Source organism: Budorcas taxicolor, chromosome 2, assembly GCF_023091745.1.
Source record: "Budorcas taxicolor isolate Tak-1 chromosome 2, Takin1.1, whole genome shotgun sequence".
NCBI lineage: Eukaryota > Metazoa > Chordata > Mammalia > Artiodactyla > Bovidae > Budorcas > Budorcas taxicolor.
In genome coordinates this window covers 61,723,662-61,744,589 of record NC_068911.1, presented here as the reverse complement: position 1 = coordinate 61,744,589, position 20,928 = coordinate 61,723,662, and the positions used below count along the sequence as shown (strand labels likewise).

The following is a 20,928-nucleotide window of genomic DNA, read 5'->3' as shown; positions in this document are numbered from 1 at the left end:
GATGGAAACAGTGACAGACTTTACTTTCTTGGGCTCCAAAATCACTGCAGATGGTGACTGTAGCCATGAAATTAAAAGATGCTTGCTCCCTGGAAGAAAAACTATGACAAACCTAGACAGTATTCAAAAAATTGAGACATACTTTTCTGGCAAAGGTCTGTATACTCAAAACTGTGGTTTTTCCAGTAGTCATGTATGGATGTGAGAGTTGGACCATGAAAAAGGCTGAGTGCTGAAGAATTGAAGATTTTGAGCTTTGATGCTGGAGAAGACTCATGAGGGTCCCTTGGACAGCATGAGATTAAACTAGTCAATCCTAAAGGAAATCAATCCTGATTTTTCACTGGAAGGTATAATGCTGAAACTGAAGCTATACTTTGGTGCATCTGATGTGAAGAGCCGACTCATGGGAAAAGACCCTGATTCTAGGAATGACTGAAGGCAGGATAAGGGGATGACAGAGGATGACATCACTGACTCAATGGACTTGAGGTTGAGCAATCTCTGGGAGATGGTGAAGGACAGGGAAGGCTGGCATGTTGCAGTCCATGGGGTTGCAAAGAGTTGGACACCATTGAGAGACTGAACAACAAAACCACCAAAGCTTGAAGGAATTAAGCAACAGAAGCTTAATGTTTTTCTGTTGAAAACTTATTCTCATATGGGACAGTGAGTTTTGGTGCTTTCCTTGTCCAAACTTTCATATTTTCTGTTCTTCACGTCATATTAAGTAGGTCATCGGAACTTTGAATATTATTAAACACAACAAATCTCTAAAGTAACAGGTCATACAAGGCACCTATGTGTTCTTAGAGCACCCCAAATGATTATTTGTTATATAATTTCCTATTAGTTAAATATATGTTTTGATGAGTCTTTATAAGTCATAATGCTCACTTAATGGAGTATTACTCAGCCATTAAAAAGAACACATTTGAATCAGTTCTAATGAGGTGGATGAAACTGGAGCCTATCATACAGAGTGAAGTAAGCCAGAAAGAAAAACACCAATAGAGTATACTAATGCATATATATGGAATTTAGAAGGATGGTAACGATAACCCTGTATGTAAGACAGCAAAAGAGACACAGATGTATAGAACAGTCTTTTGAACTCTGTGGGAGAAGGTGAGGGTGGGATGATTTGGGAGAATGGCATTGAAACATGTATAATATCATATGTGAAACGAATCGCCAGTCCAGGTTCGATGCAGGATACAGGATGCTTGGGGCTGGTGCACTGGGATGACCCAGAGGGATGGTATGGGGAGGGAGGAGGGAGTGGGGTTCAGGATGGGGAACACGTGTATACCCGTGGTGGATTCATGTTGATGTATGGTAAAACCAATATAATATTATAAAGTAATTAGCCTCCAATTAAAATAAATAAATTTATAATAAAAAAAGAACCAGAAAAAATATAAAAGATTCTCTTTATCCTGATCTTCCTTTTATTTTCAGTGATGAATTTAAAATAAGTTCTAAATGATCAAATGCCTATTTATAATAAGGTAGTTCTGAGAAAGACTATAACATTTTGGTAATGTTACAGTGCTAATTTAAGGCAATTAAAAAAAAGTAAGTAACTACTATATGCCTTCAAAAGGCTGACCAAATTTCTTAAAGAGCTTTCTTAAGCATCAGCTATTGAAGCAAACTTTTAGTCACTATGTTCCTTCTCCCTGTAACCACACTATATTTCTGTCATGTTGAAGCAAAAAATGTTCATCATTTTGGCAGCTCTGCCTGCAAAGCGAGAATTACCTTCCCAAGCTCCTGAGATTTATGCTTTTAATTACCTACTATCTGCTTCACTACCCTCTGCACCTTAGAATCAATATAAATAGTCTTATTTATGGGAAAAATGTAAAATGTTTGACAAAAGCAGGCTATCATTTTCTAGACTTCCATTTGATGCTATTGATTCTTTGCATCGTCAGTACCTTCCTTCTTGACAGAATCACTTGGTTTTTCAAACTTATAAAATTATCATTTATCTAATAATTTGTACTGTTTAGCAGCAGATATAAACTTTGCAACTAGCTTTCACTTTCCAACTCAGCAATGAGATTATCATTTCCTTATTTAATGACCAACTGCAGAGTTTAGTTTGAGTGTGACTTTCTCCAAATCCCTTCATCATAAACTCACTTTTTATGAGGACCAACTTCCATGGCTTATTTAATTTCTGAATGGAAGGCCACTATTAGCATAGGTGAAACTTAGCAGGCTAAGTTCCAGTATTCTTAAAACTCTGCTGCTCACATTTTATCAGCTCAGTTCTTAAAAAAACACGTTATACATATATACTTATACATAATTGTGTATACTCAGTTTATATGTGACTATATAAATATAGTATAAATTAATAGACTAAAGAAGCTGTTGTCAATCTCAAGGGCTTCAAGAGAAATGGAGTAGGTCTGCATGGGAAACAGGCAGTGACTGTACACGTATGTATGAGAGGGGGGAAGAGTTAAGTTGATCTGTGGACCTAACATATGTAGATATTTGTTGGACATATCTGATAGTGGTGATGTCTGTGTTAGTTGCTCAGTTGTGTCTGACTCTGTGACCTCATGGACTGTAGCCTGCCAGGCTAATCTGTCCATGAAATTCTCCAGGCAAGAATACTGGAGTGGGTAGTCATTCCCTTCTCCAGGGGATCTTTCCAACCCAGGGACTGAACCCAGGTCTCCTGCACTGTAGGCGGATTCTTTACTGTCTGAGCTATCAGGGAAGTCCAGTGATGATGAAGAGGGCCAGATATTAGAAAATGACTGTTCAAGGTTTTCCTTGACATATCAGTTATCAAAGGGCCTGAAAGTTCAGGATATATAGGAAAAATTGTTTTAAACACTAGACTGGTTGGAATTTAAACACTATGTTCAGTTCAGTTCAGTTCAGTCGCTCAGTCATGTCTGACTCTTTGCGACCCCATGAATCACAGCACGCCAGGCCTCCCTGTCCATCACCAACTCCCGGAGTTCACTCAGACTCATGTCCATCGAGTCAGTGATGCCATCCAGCCATCTCATCCTCTGTCGTCCCCTTCTCCTCCTGCCCCCAATCCCTCCCAGCATCAGAGTCTTTTCCAATGAGTCAACTCTTCGCATGAGGTGGCCAAAGTACTGGAGTTTCAACTTAAGCATCATTCCCTCCAAAGAAATCCCAGGGCTGATCTCCTTCAGAATGGACTGGTTGGATCTCCTTGTAGTCCAAAGGACTCGCAAGAGTCTTGTCCAACACCACAGTTCAAAAGCATCAATTCTTCAGTGCTCAGCTTTCTTCACAGTCCAACTTACATTCATATGTGACTACTGGAAAAACCATAGCCTTGACTAGATGGACCTTAGTCGGCAAAGTAATCTCTCTGCTTTTGAATATACTATCTAGGTTGGTCATAACTTTTCTTCCAAGGAGTAACCGTCTTTTAATTTCATGGCTGCAGTCACCATCTGCAGTGATTTTGGAGCCCCCAAAATAAAGTCTGACACTGTTTCCACTGTTTCCCCATCTATTTCCCATGAAGTCATGGGACCAGATGCCATGATCTTCGTTTTCTGAATGTTGAGCTTGAAGCCAACTTTTTCACTCTCCTCTTTCACTTTCATCAAGAGGCTTTTTAGCTCCTCTTCACTTTCTGCCATAAGGGTGGTGTCATCTGCATATCTGAGGTTGTTGATATTTCTCCCGGCAATCTTGATTCCAGCTTGTGCTTTTTCTAGCCCAGCATTTCTCATGATGTACTCTGCATAGAAGTTAAAGAAGCAGGGTGACAATATACAGTCTTGACGTACTCCTTTTCCTATTTGAAACCAGTCTATGGTTCCATGTCCAGTTCTAACTGTTGCTTCCTGACCTGCATATGTTTCTCAAGAGGCAGGTCAGGTGGTCTGGTATTCCCATCTCTTGAAGAATTTTCCACAGTTTCTTGTGATCCACACAGTCAAAGGCTTTGGCATAGTCCATGAAGGAGAAATAGATGTTTTTCTGGAACTCTTTTGCTTTTGCAATGATCCAGCAGATGTTGGCAATTCGATCTCTGGTTCCTCTGCCTTACTATGTTCAACATACTGTAAACAAAACTATCTTCTAGGCAGAAACCAACACAATTCTGTAAAGCAATTATCCTTCAATTAAAAAATAAATTAAAAAAAGTACATTTTAGGGGCTTTCCAAGTGAAAAGTGCCTCAGAATTTAAAGCAATGAATCCAGTTATTAAACTTGAAAAAGCTTAATAAAGACATTATGTCCAGGAGAGAAGGAAAGAATAGTGCATTTGTTGTACCTTTGTGCCAGAGAAGAGCTAGAGGAGAGGGAGAAAGGGATAGAAGAGAGAACACAGGAAGGAGGAATGTGATGTGAAGAGAACATGTTCTGACGGGGAAAGACAAACATGAATGACTGCGCACAGAATTTCTAGAGTTAAAACCAGAGCTAGGCAGCCAAGGGCGAGACGCAAGTTCCCTAGGAGAGTATTTTTCAAACAAAAAGCTTGATCCTTCAGAAAATTTAAGCAGGTGCCCTTGCAGTTGGGTGCTTATTCCGCTTTTGCTTCAAGGAAGGTCTTCCAAGAAGGTGTGTAAGGGGTTCCTATTTCCCTGCTGCTCTGACCTCCCAGGGAAGGAACCACAGCTGCTGTAGGGACTTGCTGCCTCCTGGCAGCTGGTGGAGAGATGCAGTAAGGCCTGGGGGCCAAGGGAGATGGAGGGTCAGCCAAGAGCACATGGAAAGGGCATTTATGTGGGACCCGAAATTGTTGCTTTCTCCCTAATCTCATGACTGCTGAGATCCCTGCTGGATGACAGGGAATGCCAGGGCCTCCAGCAAAAAAATACACTAAAGCCTCTTGAGTGGCAGATGGTGATGGGGGCAGTTTGTTTATACAAGACAGAGAATTTGTACTGTATTACATAAACTGCAAAAGAAATCAGAAAGTGGGCATAAGATTAAAATTACAAAAAGAAATACAGGCAGAAAGGCCCAGAAGAGCATATTTAAATAACCTTGTCCAAATGAAAACTGCTAAACTGACAAAGATGCAAAATGCAGAGCAAAGAAGCACTGCAGATGTATCAATTACACATGAACTGAGGGTGATTGTTGGATGATTGCACTTCCTAAAATCGCAGAGATATTTATAGTAAAGAATAAGAGAGTTAGGTCACTTACAGAAACGTTCACACAAACAGTTGGTCACTTTGCCATTTTAACTTCTGAGCAAATCCTTAATTTTCTGTCCATTTGTACCGTATCAGTCTAATGTAAATCAATGAAATGGCATGAGGTCATCTATCTCCTCATCACTTAAGACATGAGGAAATAGAACATAGCAAGGGAAAAGAACAGTGGGCTAAAATGAGAGCGAGGAGATACTAGATAATCAAAACCCAAAACAAAGACAGAAACAATGCAACAAAAGTAAAACCTTAGAGGAGCCACAAGGTAAAATTTGTATAAAAATGAATGACAGATGATTTGATTTATAATTCTATTCAAAAAGTAATGCTGTAAATTAAAAAAGCCAAATGAGTTAGCTCCAAATGAGTGGGGTTAGCAGTTAGGGACCCTGCGTCTCATGCTTAATCAATTGTGATATTAATGCTGAGTACCAAAATTTCAGGGTCAGTTCCTGAATTACAGTATATAAAACTTGATTAAAAAGATCATTATGCTCTCATTTCTATTTGCCCATGAAGTATAAAGGGCTCAGTCATATGTTTAGGGTATTTATGATTAACTCTGCTCTGAGATAACAACAATAAAAGAAGATCATCTCTATTTTTAAGCATTCAAGAGTATTAAGTTGCCCTGATTTTATGTAAAAATCTCTTTAAGGGTCAGTTTTCTTTATCCTTCTGCTACTATTCTCTAAGAAGTTAAAATTAATATGAAAATTAGAAATTATTTGGGATCTGCCAGCTTTCAACCTAGCCAAGAAAAGAAATGTTGGCCTCAAAAATATTTTAAAAGTTTTTGTTAAAAGTGCTAGTTTCTTGCTTTTCGTATGAAAACCGAAAGTCCAATAATTTTGAGAGTCTTTTTAAAAACTGACTATGGAACATATGGAAGACCTATTTCCCCGGCAAGGCTTAACTCTAGAAACATATTTCCCAGCTAATAGGAATGATTCAGATTTAAGCTTATCAATTTATAGCCACCCTAGAGTTGCAGTGTACTTGTTCACTGGAGAAGAAGGGGGCATTCAAGCCCAGGACAATTTCATTCAGTGCTTAGCCTAAACCATGTTATTCAGGAAAAAGGGTGGTCAAGAAGAAATAGGGATATGGGTGATGTACACATTTGAGCAAATGTCTAGGACTCAGTTGGAAAGACATATTATTCCTGGACTGCAACGCCTGCCCCTTGGCAAAGTTAATGGTGTCAATTTGCAAAGGTTCACTTGGGAAATGTTTGTGATTAATGCTTGTTCATTTGCATAATGCTGTATTGTGTAAATAAAGCTGTAGCATTTTGCTTTCCAACAGTGGAGTTCTACTGAGATGATAAAAGCTGAACAAAGGGGATTACTGGACACTTAAACTAGGTCACATTGAATTTTTATGCCTGAAGTCTGCCCTGGTACAGTTTATATGGGTAATGGAGAATGGCAGAATGCAGTCTGTTTAACTGTGCAAATCTGCCTTCCAGATTTTTCAATAAACATATTTTCTACACTGAAGAGGAAAGCCAATTCAGTCTTAGGCTGATTTAAAAATGTTATTAAAGAAAATAAAGATAAGCATCTTCTTAATTCTTACATTAAAATGTAAATAGGGTAATTATAAAATAATAAACTCTCCCCCAAATAAAGAACGCTCAGTTTCAGAGCTCAGTTATGCAGATTATAGCACCATTACTAAACACTGAGAACATGTATATGTCACACTTGTGAATTTGCCATCCAAACTTTGTGGCTTTCCTGCCCAGAGTCTAAGCATGACTCAGAAATTTACTTTCTTTCTCCATTATCAACAGAGCTTTAACGATGACAAGAAAGCCAGTGGTCACGTGCTCATGGGTACATCTGTCCATGTCTCTGTTAGTAAATTCAAAGAAAATTACTGACACTGAATGAAGCTCATGTTAAAGACGAATCTGCTCCCAGAGCAATTCTAGGCTGTAGCAAGAAGACTGACATACCTCCCCTCACTCAACCCATGATACAAATAACAAATAAAATGCATAGTCATTCTTTCTAGGTCTTAGCTATTCCACCTGTAAGGTGGAAGTGTTTAAATCTCATCCTTCTAAAGAAATACCATGAAATGATTTTTAATCATAATGCTGGAATGATCCTCTCAAAGACCATGTAGTCCATTTTAGGTTATGTTACAGAGGAGGAACCTGAGGTCCACAGTGGTGAAATGGTTTATCAAAGTTCAAAATTAGGGGTTAAATCACATTCAAGGACCCTTAATTCCATGTTTTACACTGTGCAGCATTTCTATGTATAGAATAATGAACATATAGAGCTGAAAACTCAGAATATGTTCTGAGAGGATCCAATAAGGTTAATCCTTGAAAGCTTTCATGCACCCTGTTTACTAGTAAAAGTTGCTGTTGGATTCTGGAGTCTAGTATGTATGCTATGCTGTGCTTAGTCACACATAGCATAGTGTAAGCACTTTGCAACCCCACTGACTGTAGCCCACCAGGCTCCTCTGTCCATGGGGATTCTCCAGGTAAGAATACTGGAGTGGATAGCCATATCCTCCTCCAGGGATTCTTCCCAACCCAGAGATCGAACCCAGGTCTCCTGCATTGCAGGCAATTCTTTACCATCTGAGTCACCAGGGAAGCCCAAGAATATTGGATTGGGTAGCCTATCCCTTATCCAGGGGATCTTCCCAACCCAGGAGTCAAACTGGGGTCTCCTGAATCACAGCCAGATTCTTTACCAGCTGAGCTACCAGGGAAGCCCCTAGTATGTATAGTGCTTGGCATAAAATAAAATAGGAGCACAGTAAGTGCTAAGAAAATGAGTTAATTTTTAAGGCAACATAAGATAATGGGAGAGTTGTGGATCCATAGGCAAGAGACCCAAATTTATGTACTAGCATGCTATGCTAAGTTGCTTCAGTCGTGTCCAACTCTTTGTGTCCCCATGGACTGTAGTCTGCCAGGCTCCTCTGTCCATGAGATTCTCCAGGCAAGAAAACTGGACTGTGTTGCCATTTTCTTCTTCAGGTAGCTTCCTGACCCAGGGATCGAACCCACGTCTCTTTTGAAGATCTGTCATTTATTGGTTATGAAAATCGATGTTAACTCCAAAGATAAGAAAAAATCTGTGTCCACCAATAAGGGACTAGTTAAAGAAACCATGGGACATCTACACATAGACTACTGTATCAGTATTCTATTGCTGTTGTAGAAAATTACCACAAACTCAGTGACTTAAACAACACATATTTATTATCTTACAGTTCTTGAGGCTGGAAGTCCAACATGGGTTTCATTGGGCTGAAACCTAGGTGTCAGCAGGACTGCATTCTCTTTTGAGGGCTCTAAGTCAATTTCCTTGACTTTTCACTTCTAGAAACTTTCCATATTCCTTGGTATGTGGTCCCTTTTTTCACCTTCAAACAAACAATGGCCACTCAATTTGTTCTTATATCCTGTCACTCTAACTTTTCATTTTGCCTCCCTCTTCTACCTTTAAGGGCCTTTGGGCCTGTGGGATAATCCAGGACAGTTATTTTCAGGTCACTGATTAGTGTTCTTAATTCCAATTACTACCTTAATTTCCCTTTGCCTTACAAGGTAATATAGTAAGAGTCCAGAGACTAGGATGTGGACATCTTTGCCTATCACACCTATGAAAAAACAGTGAGGGGGCTTGCTAGGTTCTGATAGGGAAAACTCTCTAGGATATATTGTTATGTTAAAAAAATGCAAGGTAAAAGTAAAGCATAAAGAGTATACTACCTTGTAGGTAGAAAAGGAAGGAGATTGAGTATATATTCATACTTGGTTATATCTGCATAAACAAACCCAGGAAAGATAGGCAAGAAATATTAATGTAGTTATGATAGACAGAGAGAGAAAGGCATGGAGAGTAGGAGGATGGGAATAGGATGAAACAATATTCTTCAATGATTCTTTTAAAATTAATTTTCTTTTTGGACCATGTAAATAAATGTTTTCTTTTTTTTTTAATTCAAGGGATTCATAATTGCAAAAGTTTTTATTATTCACTTGATAGTTAAAACATTTTACTTTGAGCAGCCTGTCTATCATCAACCTTTTAATTTTTCTCTTGTTAAATTAATACTTCTAACAGGCAGATCCTCATTTGTCAGTGACTTGTGTTAAACAGTTCTCCAACATGATAATCATGACTTCATGAAGTCTGCATCTTTTGCAAGATTTTTGCAATTCTACTTTGCAATCTCTTTGCTTTGTATTATGAGATGCTTCAACATCTGGCACCACTGCAGTGGGAATGCTAGAATTAAATATGGAGCATGTCTTCACCTGTGCATTCATTTTGCCAGTGGCCAGTTAGGTAGTGAACATTTTCACTTTACATTCATAAAGTTACAAAGATGTTAATTTCCCTACATGGCTACATAAATTTGGATAATAACTGGGCAAAAATGTTAAATGTACTTGGATCTATTTTCGGTATCTATTATTCCATCTTTTCTTTACAAAATTCCTTTAATTATTATACCTTAAATCTAGTAGTAATATTGTAGCTTAATATATTAGGTAGGTATGTTTCTATAATTAGTCTTCAGTTTACAAAATATTTCATGATTCCTATCACATTGATTTTGTTTTCCTAGTCAGGTTTACTTTACATACAGTAAAATTCCTTTTAGGTATTGAGTTCTATGAGTTTTGAAGGAAAAAACAAAACAAAACAGTTGTGTAACTACCACAGCAACGAAGATTTAGAGTATTTCCATCACCCAAAAAAGTTCTCTCATGCCCCTTGGTGATGACTTTCTCAACTCCAACTTCAGTCCCTATTAATTATGGGTCTGATTTCTGTCCCCACAGTTTTGTCTTCTGCAAAAGTTACATAAGTGTAACCATACAGTGTATAGCTTTTGTGTGCAACTTATTTTATTTAGCACACTGCCTTTGAAATTCATCCATATTGTGACAGGCATTGGTATATCACTTCTTTTACCACTGAGTCCATTGTAGGGCTATATTTCAGTTTATTTCATCATCAGTTGTTAGACATTAGGATTAATTTCAGTTTTGGGCAATTATGAATAAAGCTCCTATAAAGACATGTAAATATGACAAATGTTTTCATTTCTCTTGGATAAATAAATACCTCGAAGTCGGATTGATGGGCTGTATGAGAAATGAATCTACCACTTTATAAAAATTCTTATAAATAGCCATCAAACTGTTTTCTAAAGGCTCTGTACTATCTTTTATTTCCAACAACAGTTAATGAGAGTTCCAGTTGGTCCTCATTTTTGCATTTGGTAATATCAATTGGTTTAATTTTTATCATTTTAATAGATATAGTGGTATCTGATTGTGGTTTGCTTCCTTACCAGCTAATGATGTTGAGAACTGTTTTGCATATTTATCTGTCATGGTAAAGTGCTTATTTAAGTCTTTTGCCCATTTATTATTTATTATTGAATTGTAAGTTATTTAAATATTCTGCATACAAGGCACGTGTCTTATAAATATTGTCTCTCAGTCTGTAGTTTTTCTTTTCAATTTCTTAACAGTTTAATAGTGTCATTTGAAGAGGAGACATTTTTAATTTTGATGAAGTCCAATAATGAACACTTTCATAATTCACATTTTTTATTTCATATTTTTTTAGACAAAGAAATCTTTGTCTAACTCAAGGTCACATAAATTTTCTCTTATGTTTTTTTTTTTCTAGAAGTTTTATAGTTTCAAGTTTATAGTTATGCATATGATCTATTTGAATTAATTTTTGTATTTTGTGGGAAATAGCACACAAAGTTCTTTTTTAAAAATTTACATGTAGATATCCAATTGCACTATTTGTTGCAAAGACTGACCTTTCTCCATTGAACTATCTGCAACTTTGTTGAAGATCAACTGACTGGACAGGTGTGGGTCTATTTTGTCCTACTGATCAATGTGTCTACTACTCTTTCACCAATAATATGGTCTTGATTACTATAGATTTTAGAGTAAGTATTAAAATAAAAAAGTATAAGTACTCAAACTTTGTTCTTTCCTGAAAAACATTTTGACTATCATAGGCCTTTTCTATTACATTTAAGAAATGTCTTGGTATTTTCTATGAAAAAAGCCTTCTAGGATTTTTATCGAAGTTGTGTTAGATGTATGGATCAATTGGGGAAGAAATGACATCTTAACAATACCGAGATTTCTAGTGAATTGGTACTATATATCTCTCAATTTATTTGGGAACATTTTAATTCTTGAATATGGAATTGGAGAAAGATTTTATCAGGTACCAAAAAAATTCATTGGATTTTTGGTTGAAATTGCATTAAATATACTTTTATAAGTCATGATAAGCATATCTTCTCTTTTCCAATGACTATAATTTTCATTATATTTCCTAAATAGAATTATGAAAATATCATTTACTGGTATACACAAAGAAAGGTATTTACTATTTTAGTATTTCTGAAACTCATGAATCTTATAACATACTCTTTGCAAAATGATGTTGATGGTAAAATATCTTGGGAAATACCAAATATACAGTTGCCAGATTCAGATTTGCATTGGTCATTGGCTTTACTTGATAATTGAATATTATAAACATTCTAATATTATTCAATATGATATTGTTATCTTATTTCTATATTCTAAAATTGACTTTCAAAAAATATTAATGTGTATCCTTTTCTTATTATCATTTTTTTTAAACAGGATGGTTATGCTTGCCAGATAAGATAATTTACAAAGCCTTCCCTGTATTTCTATCTTCTGGGAAAATATAAACTGTGCAATAAATTATTCTTCAGGTGTTTAATATGATTTGGCACACACACTTAAATGTGATACTTGCTATCAAGAATAATAACAATGGTTTTCTTCAACATTCATTGCATTTTTTCATATTTTCATTGCATTTTAAACTTTAAAAAATATTTTCTGCTATTCAAGTATTTCTGAAAAGTAAATATAACAGTAGAATTAAGTATAAAATGATACAGATGAGTCTGATTACACAGAGAAATCCTTGATTTTTGCTATTAGCCACTCTGTGGTTCAAGTTTCTAATGTTGAATCTGCAGCCCTTTAAAATCCAGCACACTGAAATCAATGGGCCACCAACAGCCCACAATAAATGTGCTTCTAGAGAATATGTAATATGAAGAGATGTACATGTTCAGAACAATCAGACTCCAAGCTGACAGACTACAGAGAGCAATGGAAAGGTGATACTCACATCCGAGTTAAAGCGAAGCTGACAGACATTACAAGAAATAACTTGTTTCTTCTTTGGGGGAATGGACACTCCAAATGTGTGGTTAATGACTGCTTTTTGCACAGGATCCATCTGAGGAGCAAATGACAAAACAGTCAATTTATAGCTTCAAAGGACAGACAATAGTGTGTACAAGTAAAAGTAGCTGTATTATTCCTTGAAGTTTTTAAGTTTTAGTTCCCAAACAAGGATCATAAAGAATCTCATTCTCATAAAGAATCTCATTCATTAGTAATATACTTATTTCCAAGAATGAAAAGCAAAAGAAAAATCTTTTAAAAATAAAAACACACACAAAACAATCACAGGAGAATCACAACATTTCAAGATATATTTATATAAGAAACCTTGAAAAATCTTAAAAGATTAATAGAACAAGAAAACTTAAGATCCAAATATCAGGGTTAAAATTAACTTGTTAATGTTTTCTCTGTGTGAAGTAATAATACTTAAGATGGTCTGAAATGACCTCAGTGATGACTGTTACAGATATATTTAAATTTCTTAATTTTCTATCTGTGGTAAAGTCATAAATGATAGGCTTATATTACAGTACAGTTAGACAAATATTGATCTTTATTTTAAAATAATTTATTATTGTTTATGGACTGTAGATATTCATTTTATTGGAAATGCATGCTACTCAAATGTCCATAACAGAATGGTTAAGATGCAACACTTGTTTAAATATTCAAGGAAAGTTTTGACATATAGCCTGTGACTTTCCTCTCTTTGGTTTGCATGTACCATACATAGATAGAGAAATATGCAATGATAGTGTAGAAAAAGCATGGCACAAAGCCATGAAAATACTTGGAAAAAGAAAGAACACTATCTGCAGAGCCTATAAAAAGAAATGCAGCAGTGATTCTCCTGTGTACTTCAGATAATAATCCAGCATTAACGTCAGACAACTGGCAGTTCAAAAAACAATGCGGATGATGAACAAAGCATAACTTATCAACAGATGTAACGTGAACAAAGACAGATCTACTGATATCATCGTCTAGGAAATCTCCAGAGGTTAGAGCTTAGGACTGGATTAGTTGATGATATTTGGTAGAAAGGAAAAATGAATGCTATTTCTGATGAGGACATAAATCAACCAAGTGTACAATTAGCAATTAGAAGAACCTAAATTCATTTGAAAGGAGAGTGGAGCACAGATTTATCGAACAGTACAGCAAAGTAGTTTTTTTTTTTTTTTGCTACCAGTTTAGGACAATGTATTCCTACTATAAAGACAAGTTATATGGTTTGGAACACTTAGAAATTCAAAGAAGAGAGTAATAGAATTACTTTATACCTTGACTGAAGCGATGGTTACACAAACTTATACATGTATGGAAATTTACAGGACTGTGGGCATTCTCCAAAAGTCAATTTTATTTATGATAACTTAAAAAGTGAAAGAGGAAAAAAAACTGTTAAAAGTATTACATTTAACTATTTAATATAAAATATCATTACTGGAAAATCTGGGGATTTGTTTTGCTCAAGGTTGTAGCTGATTGTATTAAAATTCATTTAACAAGAATTTAAAAAAAACCTCTATGGGCAAAAATCTCGAAATATCGAAAATTAAACCCTAGTCCACTTCCTTAGTATACTCACAGTGTAAATACTTAAGTCTCATCAATTTGCATAACATGAACCTGTAACTTTCTGATTGTTAATAGAGATGGCAAAACAGTTTAGACAGGCTTAAAAATAAAACAGCCAAACGTTATTGGCAGGATGGGAAACTTCGCACTATTTTACAAAGCTAAAAAAATAAGAGAATTTTATTGAGATATTTTTTGTTCTAAGGTTCTAAAACATACATCTACTGCTGCTGCTGCTGCTGCTGTTGCTGCTGCTGCTGCTAAGTCGCTTCAGTCGTGTCTGACTCTGTGCGACCCCATAGACGGCAGCCCACCAGGCTCCCCTGTCCCTGGGATTCTCCCGGCAAGAACACTGGAGTGGGTTGCCATTTCCTTCTCCAATGCATGAAAGTGAAAAGTGAAAGTAAAGTGGCTCAGTCATGTCCGACTCTTAGCGACCCCATGGACTGCAGCCTACCAGGCTCCTGCGTCCATGGGATTTTCCAGGCAAGAGTACTGGAGTGGGGTGCCATTGTCCTCTAGTGACATGTGAACTAGCTAGAATAAAACAATGTGAATATTTCCTAAACACATTTCCTTTCATCATTTTTGTAATATGCCTATACTATTATATATATTATTATTCTAACATTTTTCTTTAAATCATATTAAAATAGACTTTTTAAGAATGCAGCAATGATATTTATGAAATCACAGTTTCACTTCAAAAAATATATTGAAAGTTAAAGATTAAAACTTCCATCATCTAAAATAAATCTGCACATCCTAGTGGTTCTCATACTTCAATATAGAAACATAGACAAAGATACATCTACAAAAACCTAGTTCCAAATTTTTAGTAAAACAAGATATCTGTTGAGATTTCCAATACAACCTTGAATATAAACATTCCCTTTGAATTTTTGAAACTGTTAGCTGCCTACATAATTTTTCAAGTAACTCCTAATACAAATGCATTCTACTCAAATCTCATATTTATACCCTATAACCTGAAAATACTGTTTATGTTCCCAAGCTGAGTGCTCTCTTCCTGAAAGGTGAGTTGTGGCTAAGCACCCCCATATAAAGGCGGGTGAGTTCCCACCCATCTGTTTCATGAGAAGCAAACTAAAGAGGTTCCTTCAAGAAATTCTTAGCTAGAATCGACTTCTCTACTTTATACATATAATCCTACTTATCCTCATAAAACAGTCCTTTTACTCTATTCCTTTGCATCTGTCATTAACTCTGGCTTCTTTTCATCATTTGAATGGCTTAACTGCTAATCACATGAAAATTTTATCTTTCATATTTCTCACTTGGAACAAATTTTCTCTATTTTCCACTTGATTCTCTATTTTGTTATAGGTATTTCAAGAAAAGGTCCACTTTTTTTTTTTTCTGTCTCAATCTTGTTTCTTTTCCCCTGTTTATCATAGAATTCTATAATTATATTTCTTATTCATATGTCACTTGGGAGGACATAATTTAGTTGAAAGAAGACTTTAAATGGTATAAGAAAGAAACTTGCCAATTCATCCAATATTTTGAAACAGACACTGCCTATCTGATATTTTCAGTATTTGCCATCTGAAGGGCTATCGGTTGTGCTGGTAGTAAAGAATCTGTCTGCCAATGCAGGAGACATAAGAGATGCAGGTTTGATCCCTGAGTAGAGAAGATCCCCTGGAGAAGGAAATGGCAACCCATTCCAGCGTTCTTGCCTGGAAAATCCCACAGAGAGGAGCGTGGTGGGCTATAGTCCATGGGGTTGCAAAGAGTCAGACACAGCTGAAGTGACTTAGCACGCAGTAACTACAAATATCTGGGTCATTTCAGCAGGATCCCAACTTAGCAACAACATAGAAAACACTTTTACATCTTTCTCTTTTTTTAAAGTATACAGTAGTAAAATCCTGAATTTTTTCTTGTAGTATTCCTAAAATACTTGAAAATTTAGATAAAAATAATAACTATAATGTTAATTTATATCAACTTAAATTTTTTCTTCCTCTAATGCAAATTCTTTTCTCTCTAATCATAATGATTTGTTCTTAGTCCCAGTCATGTTCGACTTGTTGTGACCCCATGGACTGTAGCCCAACAGGCTCCTCTGTCCTTGGGGATTCTCCAGGCAAGAATACTGGAGTGGGTTGCCATGCCCTCCTCCAGGGGATCTTCCCAACCCAGGGATAGAACCCAGATCTCCCGCACTGCAGGTGGATTCTTAACTGTCTTAGCCACCAGAGATATTTCATATTTCATAAAGAAATATTACATATTTCATATGTATAACTAAATCAGTGGCAAGTCTTTTATTCAATCACCAATTTTTAAGATGAATAAAACAATCAGGCTGAATAAAAACATTCTCATAAATCATAAAATGTGATAAATGAAAATTATTCAATTTAGTATAGTCAATACTATATATCAATATCATATCATTTTATATGTAGAGTACTCAGGAAAATTATTGAAGGTACTGCAATTATAAAACAAACTCTTGTTTTTAAAGATTCTATTGGATTTCATACACATTTGATTATTAAAAGTGCACAAATGTTTTCAAATATCTTTATTAAAATGTTTACATCACTTTTAAATGAACAAATGCCTTGTTAAATACTCATTAAATTAGCTCATGTTAGTTCACATTGCACAAGAAACCTGTCTGTGAATTGAGAAGACTGATTCACTGGTAAACAGTACTAAAAAGAGCTTTTCTAGAGGAAAAAAAAACAAAAACAAACACTACCACATAGCTCTAGCTACCAATATTCCTTACCTGGCAGAATTTATTGGTCCCAAATAAGCCTCTTCTTTTCTAAAAGAGTAAAAGTCAGAAGTAGTCATCTGGAATTTTGAGGCTAGCAAGCATAGTCACATGAAATTTAAAAAAATCCATTTGCTTTGCTCATCTCTGATTAAGAAGTCTGAAATATGTACTAACTAAAAAGCAGCAAGAGTTAGCACTTGCCTTTTTTTATAATGAAAGTCATGCAGAAATGAAAAGTAAAACCTATTAGTGCAATTAACTGGTAGGCAATAAAAAGGAAAGATGGGGTTGTGGCTGTTGCCAGGAATTGAGGAGATAATTAAGGGTATGTATGGACAAATTAACCATTTTATTACAGTACTTATAAAAGGAATTCATGAAGCTAATGTTATCATACCATCTATTATATTTTCAATATCAAAATAAGAATAAACAGGTATCTTTGGGGGTATTCACAAAGTTTATGGAACTACAAATCTATTTGTATGAATTCTTTTTCACTGATTATTCCAAAAAGTAATTTATATCCACACAGTGTAAGCAATCATATAAAAACACATGCAGTTGCAAATAAAACCTAGCCAAGGGGAAAAAAACACACCGCAACACTTCACTAAAGGCAGGATGACGTCTAGGGGAGGGCAGAGAATCCAGGGGTAGGGAAGACATGAACAAAGAACCTAGTACTAGATGACATTTACATTTGAGATAATTTTCCTGGGTGGAATTTTAGGCAAATAAAATAAAATTACAAACCTTTCACCTATCTCAATAATTTTCAAGGGGATGAAGTTCAAATTGTATGAACTTACAATGAGTCTTACAATGACTTCACTGGCCATCACATGGGGCTGGGTAGAGGAGCAAACCATGCACTACTTAATTAAATAGCAAAAAAGACTGCTCCAGAATTATACCAGGGTTTCTCATATGTGGCTGGGTATCCATACTATTCTGGAAAATGAGGACATTTCATCTTAAACGTAGCTATCTGCTTTAACCGATGTTCTACGAAGCATTTGGCAACCACTTATTATAAGTCTAGCAGGCAGTACTAGCTTTTCTACTAAACAGGAGCAGAAATCAGGTTTTTGACTTTAAAAAGTTAAAGATCAGTCATTCAACAAACATTTCTGGAGGTCTAATATGTTCCAGGTGTTGTCCCAAATTAGATGGGGTAAGATGAGTCAAACAGAAGAAAGGACATTGTAAAAATGAAAAAGGGTGATGATTAAGCAAATCAGTGAGGCAAGAGAAGGCCCATGAAGGTCTGTCCCCTCTTGCCCCACCCTTACTTTGAACTTTTCCCCCCTTTTCTGATTTTCTCACACTTTAAGCATCCAGGATCCTCCCTTTAACAGTGACATCAATGTGTTTGTACTCCTGCTGTATTTGCCTTTTAATTTTTTTCTCTAAGCTGTAATCTTGGAGGAGGGAATGGCAGCCCACTTCATCCCATGGATAGAGGAGCCTGGCGGGCTTCAGTCCATGAGGTCACAAAGAGTGGGACACGACTGCATGGTTAATACTTTAAGCTGTAATAATAAGAATAAACATCTTAATAAGAGCAGCTTAGATTTACAGAACTCTTCGCACGTGCCAGGAACTCTACTAAGGGATTATCTCGTGCAGCCTCCACCATCATGTGAGACAGATACCACTGTTACCCTCCTTTTACAAATGAGGAATCTGAAGCTTTGAGAAGCTTAAGAACTGGTCACCCTTGAGTCTGTAGGTTTGAAGTCAGGATTCAAACTCAGGCAGCAGTCTCTCCCCCCACTCTTCCCCGCTAATGGACCACCAAGTAGGGTTATGGATATTGTGTGTAGCACTGCTGTAGGAGGTAAGAATTGTGAAGAAAGGAGGAGTGTTTCTAGAATATCCTGCAGCCTGAAGGGCAGCTGCCCAGTCAAGCTACGCAGAAGTCCTGCTTGGTGTTTAAGTAAGTTTCCTGGAGAAGTGAGTCTCAGCTTTTTTTTTCTTTCTGACCAATATATGCCTTTCTGAGGATAAACCCATTTCTTCTTGGGCTACTTCAGGAAATCCATAAATAAAAATTGGGGCTGCCCTGTTCTCTTTCCCCATTGTAACTGTTGGGCTTGCATACAGAAAAAAAATAAAGTTCCAGAAATACTTAGAGATTACACAGAGCAGGTGATGGCCATCATTTGCACCTGTCCTTGATTTACTACAAAACAGACCTCAGCTACTAAATCCTTGTGACTTACAGCTTTCCAGAAGTTTGGCAAAGGATCAGTTTTTTAATCACAATATTGTCAAATTACAGGAGTACAAAAAGAATGACTATTTTTCATCCTTTCCTTTTCCATTATTGGATTTATGGAAAAGAACGAGACAATAGGGTCTCATTAGAACTTCAAATATTCAGGAACTGACATGTCTAAAAGTGATAGCTTATGTCACTGAAGAGCAATTTATTTCTATGAAGTTACTACAAAAATGGTGTTGCCTTTTATATTTAAATACTCTGACCATATGCCTTTATTATTACTGTTTTACTTGTTTCAAATCCTTAAAAACTTAAACAGAAACAAAGCAGACACAACTATTGCAAGACAAATTCCTTTTCTCAAAGATCAGGAAATACAAACACATATCACTGGCAGTCTTATTTCAACTACACAACTCAGTACTGCTTTGCAGTTCAGATCAGAAGTCTCAATAAAAATAAGCCACATGGAACGTTACCCTGGCACAGCATGCTGTGAGGCCTGCATTTTTGCATCTGGAATGGGTAGAAGTTGAGACTTGCCGTCCTGTCACTGCTTCTCCTACCCAGAGCATCCTGACAGGGGTCCACCTGAATGCCATCAGTGTCACTGAAAGGAAGACAAATGACACACCGCACTCTCCCCAGACTGTTGATTCAACCAAGTGCCGTATTTAGCTCTTTGCTAAAACCACACACTGTGACTGGCAAACAAAATCAGCTGTGCTCTTGTACCACAGGGATACCATTACTCCACCAGAAAGTCAACCAGAATTGGTACAAAGGCTAAAATAACACACTTAAGAAAATAATAGGTCACACTGATCTACGTCTCAGACCCACTAAAGCTATTACTATGACTACTAGTACTACTACTACTATTTTATCAAAATGTTGCAGAAGTTTACATATTTTGAGACTGGTGACAATTAGCAGTGTTTTGATAGCTGCAGAAATTAAGTGGGAACCCAGGCCCTTTCTAGAGCCTCCCTAGTGGTGGTCAACATTCCTTGCAGAAAACGTAAGTGGAGCCAGTCCAGTGACTGGAAGCATCCAGAGTACAGATCAGAATACATTTTTTTCCTTTTCTTTCTTTTCTTTTTTCCCTTAAAATGAATTGAGAAAGTCTGACATCTTTCACTTAAATTCCATATTGTTAGGCCCTCTTTGAAAATCTCTGCTGCTGCTGCTGCTAAGTCGCTACAGTCGTGTCTGACTCTGTGCAACCCCATAGACGGCAGCCCACAAGGCTCCCCCGTCCCTGGGATTCTCCAGGCAAGAACACTGGAGTGGTTCGGCATTTCTTTCTACAATGCATGCAAGTGAAAAGTGAAAGTGAAGTTGCTCAGTCCTGTCGGACTTTTAGCAACCCCATGGACTGCAGCCTACCAGGCTCCTCCATCCATGGAATTTTCCAGGCAAGAGTACTGGAGTGGGGTGCCATTGCCTTCTCCATTTGAAAAGCTCTGGAATTCATCAAATAAGAATTATCTATTCCATAACACAATTTGCTTTTAAACTGTGGTGCTGGAGAAGACTCTTGAGAGTGCCTTGAACCGCCAGGAGATCAAACCAGTCAATCCTAAAGGAAATCAGTCCTGAATATTCATTAGAAGGACTGATGCTGAAGCTGAAGCTCTAATACTTTGGCCACCTGATGTGAAGAGTTGACTCATTAGAAAAGACCCCCTGATGCTGGGAAAGATTGAGGGCAGGAGGAGAAGGAGGCGCAGAAGATAAGACGGTTGGATGGCATCACTGACTCAGTGGACATGAGTTTGAGCAAGCCCTGGGAGATGGTGGAGGACAGAGAAGCCTGATGTGCTGCAGTTCATGGGATCGCAGAGTCAGGCACAACTGAGTGACTGAACAACAACACATATTTTGGCTAAACTCTAACAGCTTTTTTTG

General features: G+C 36.7%; 1 protein-coding gene across 8 annotated transcripts in view; it reads right to left on the bottom strand.

Moving 5' to 3' along the window:
- The window catches only part of ZNF385B (zinc finger protein 385B), a 352,923-nt gene that overhangs the window by 61,319 nt on the left and 270,676 nt on the right, over positions 1-20,928 (bottom strand). For 7 of the 8 annotated variants that reach the window (XM_052655478.1, XM_052655517.1, XM_052655502.1 and 4 more), the window contains 2 exons: positions 16,797-16,835; positions 12,387-12,497 (listed from right to left, as the gene is read on the bottom strand). In XM_052655478.1, coding sequence (XP_052511438.1) covers positions 12,387-12,497; positions 16,797-16,835 — 150 coding nt within the window. The remainder of the gene's footprint in view (positions 1-12,386; positions 12,498-16,796; positions 16,836-20,928) is intronic. The other variant, XM_052655486.1, reaches the window with a different exon arrangement.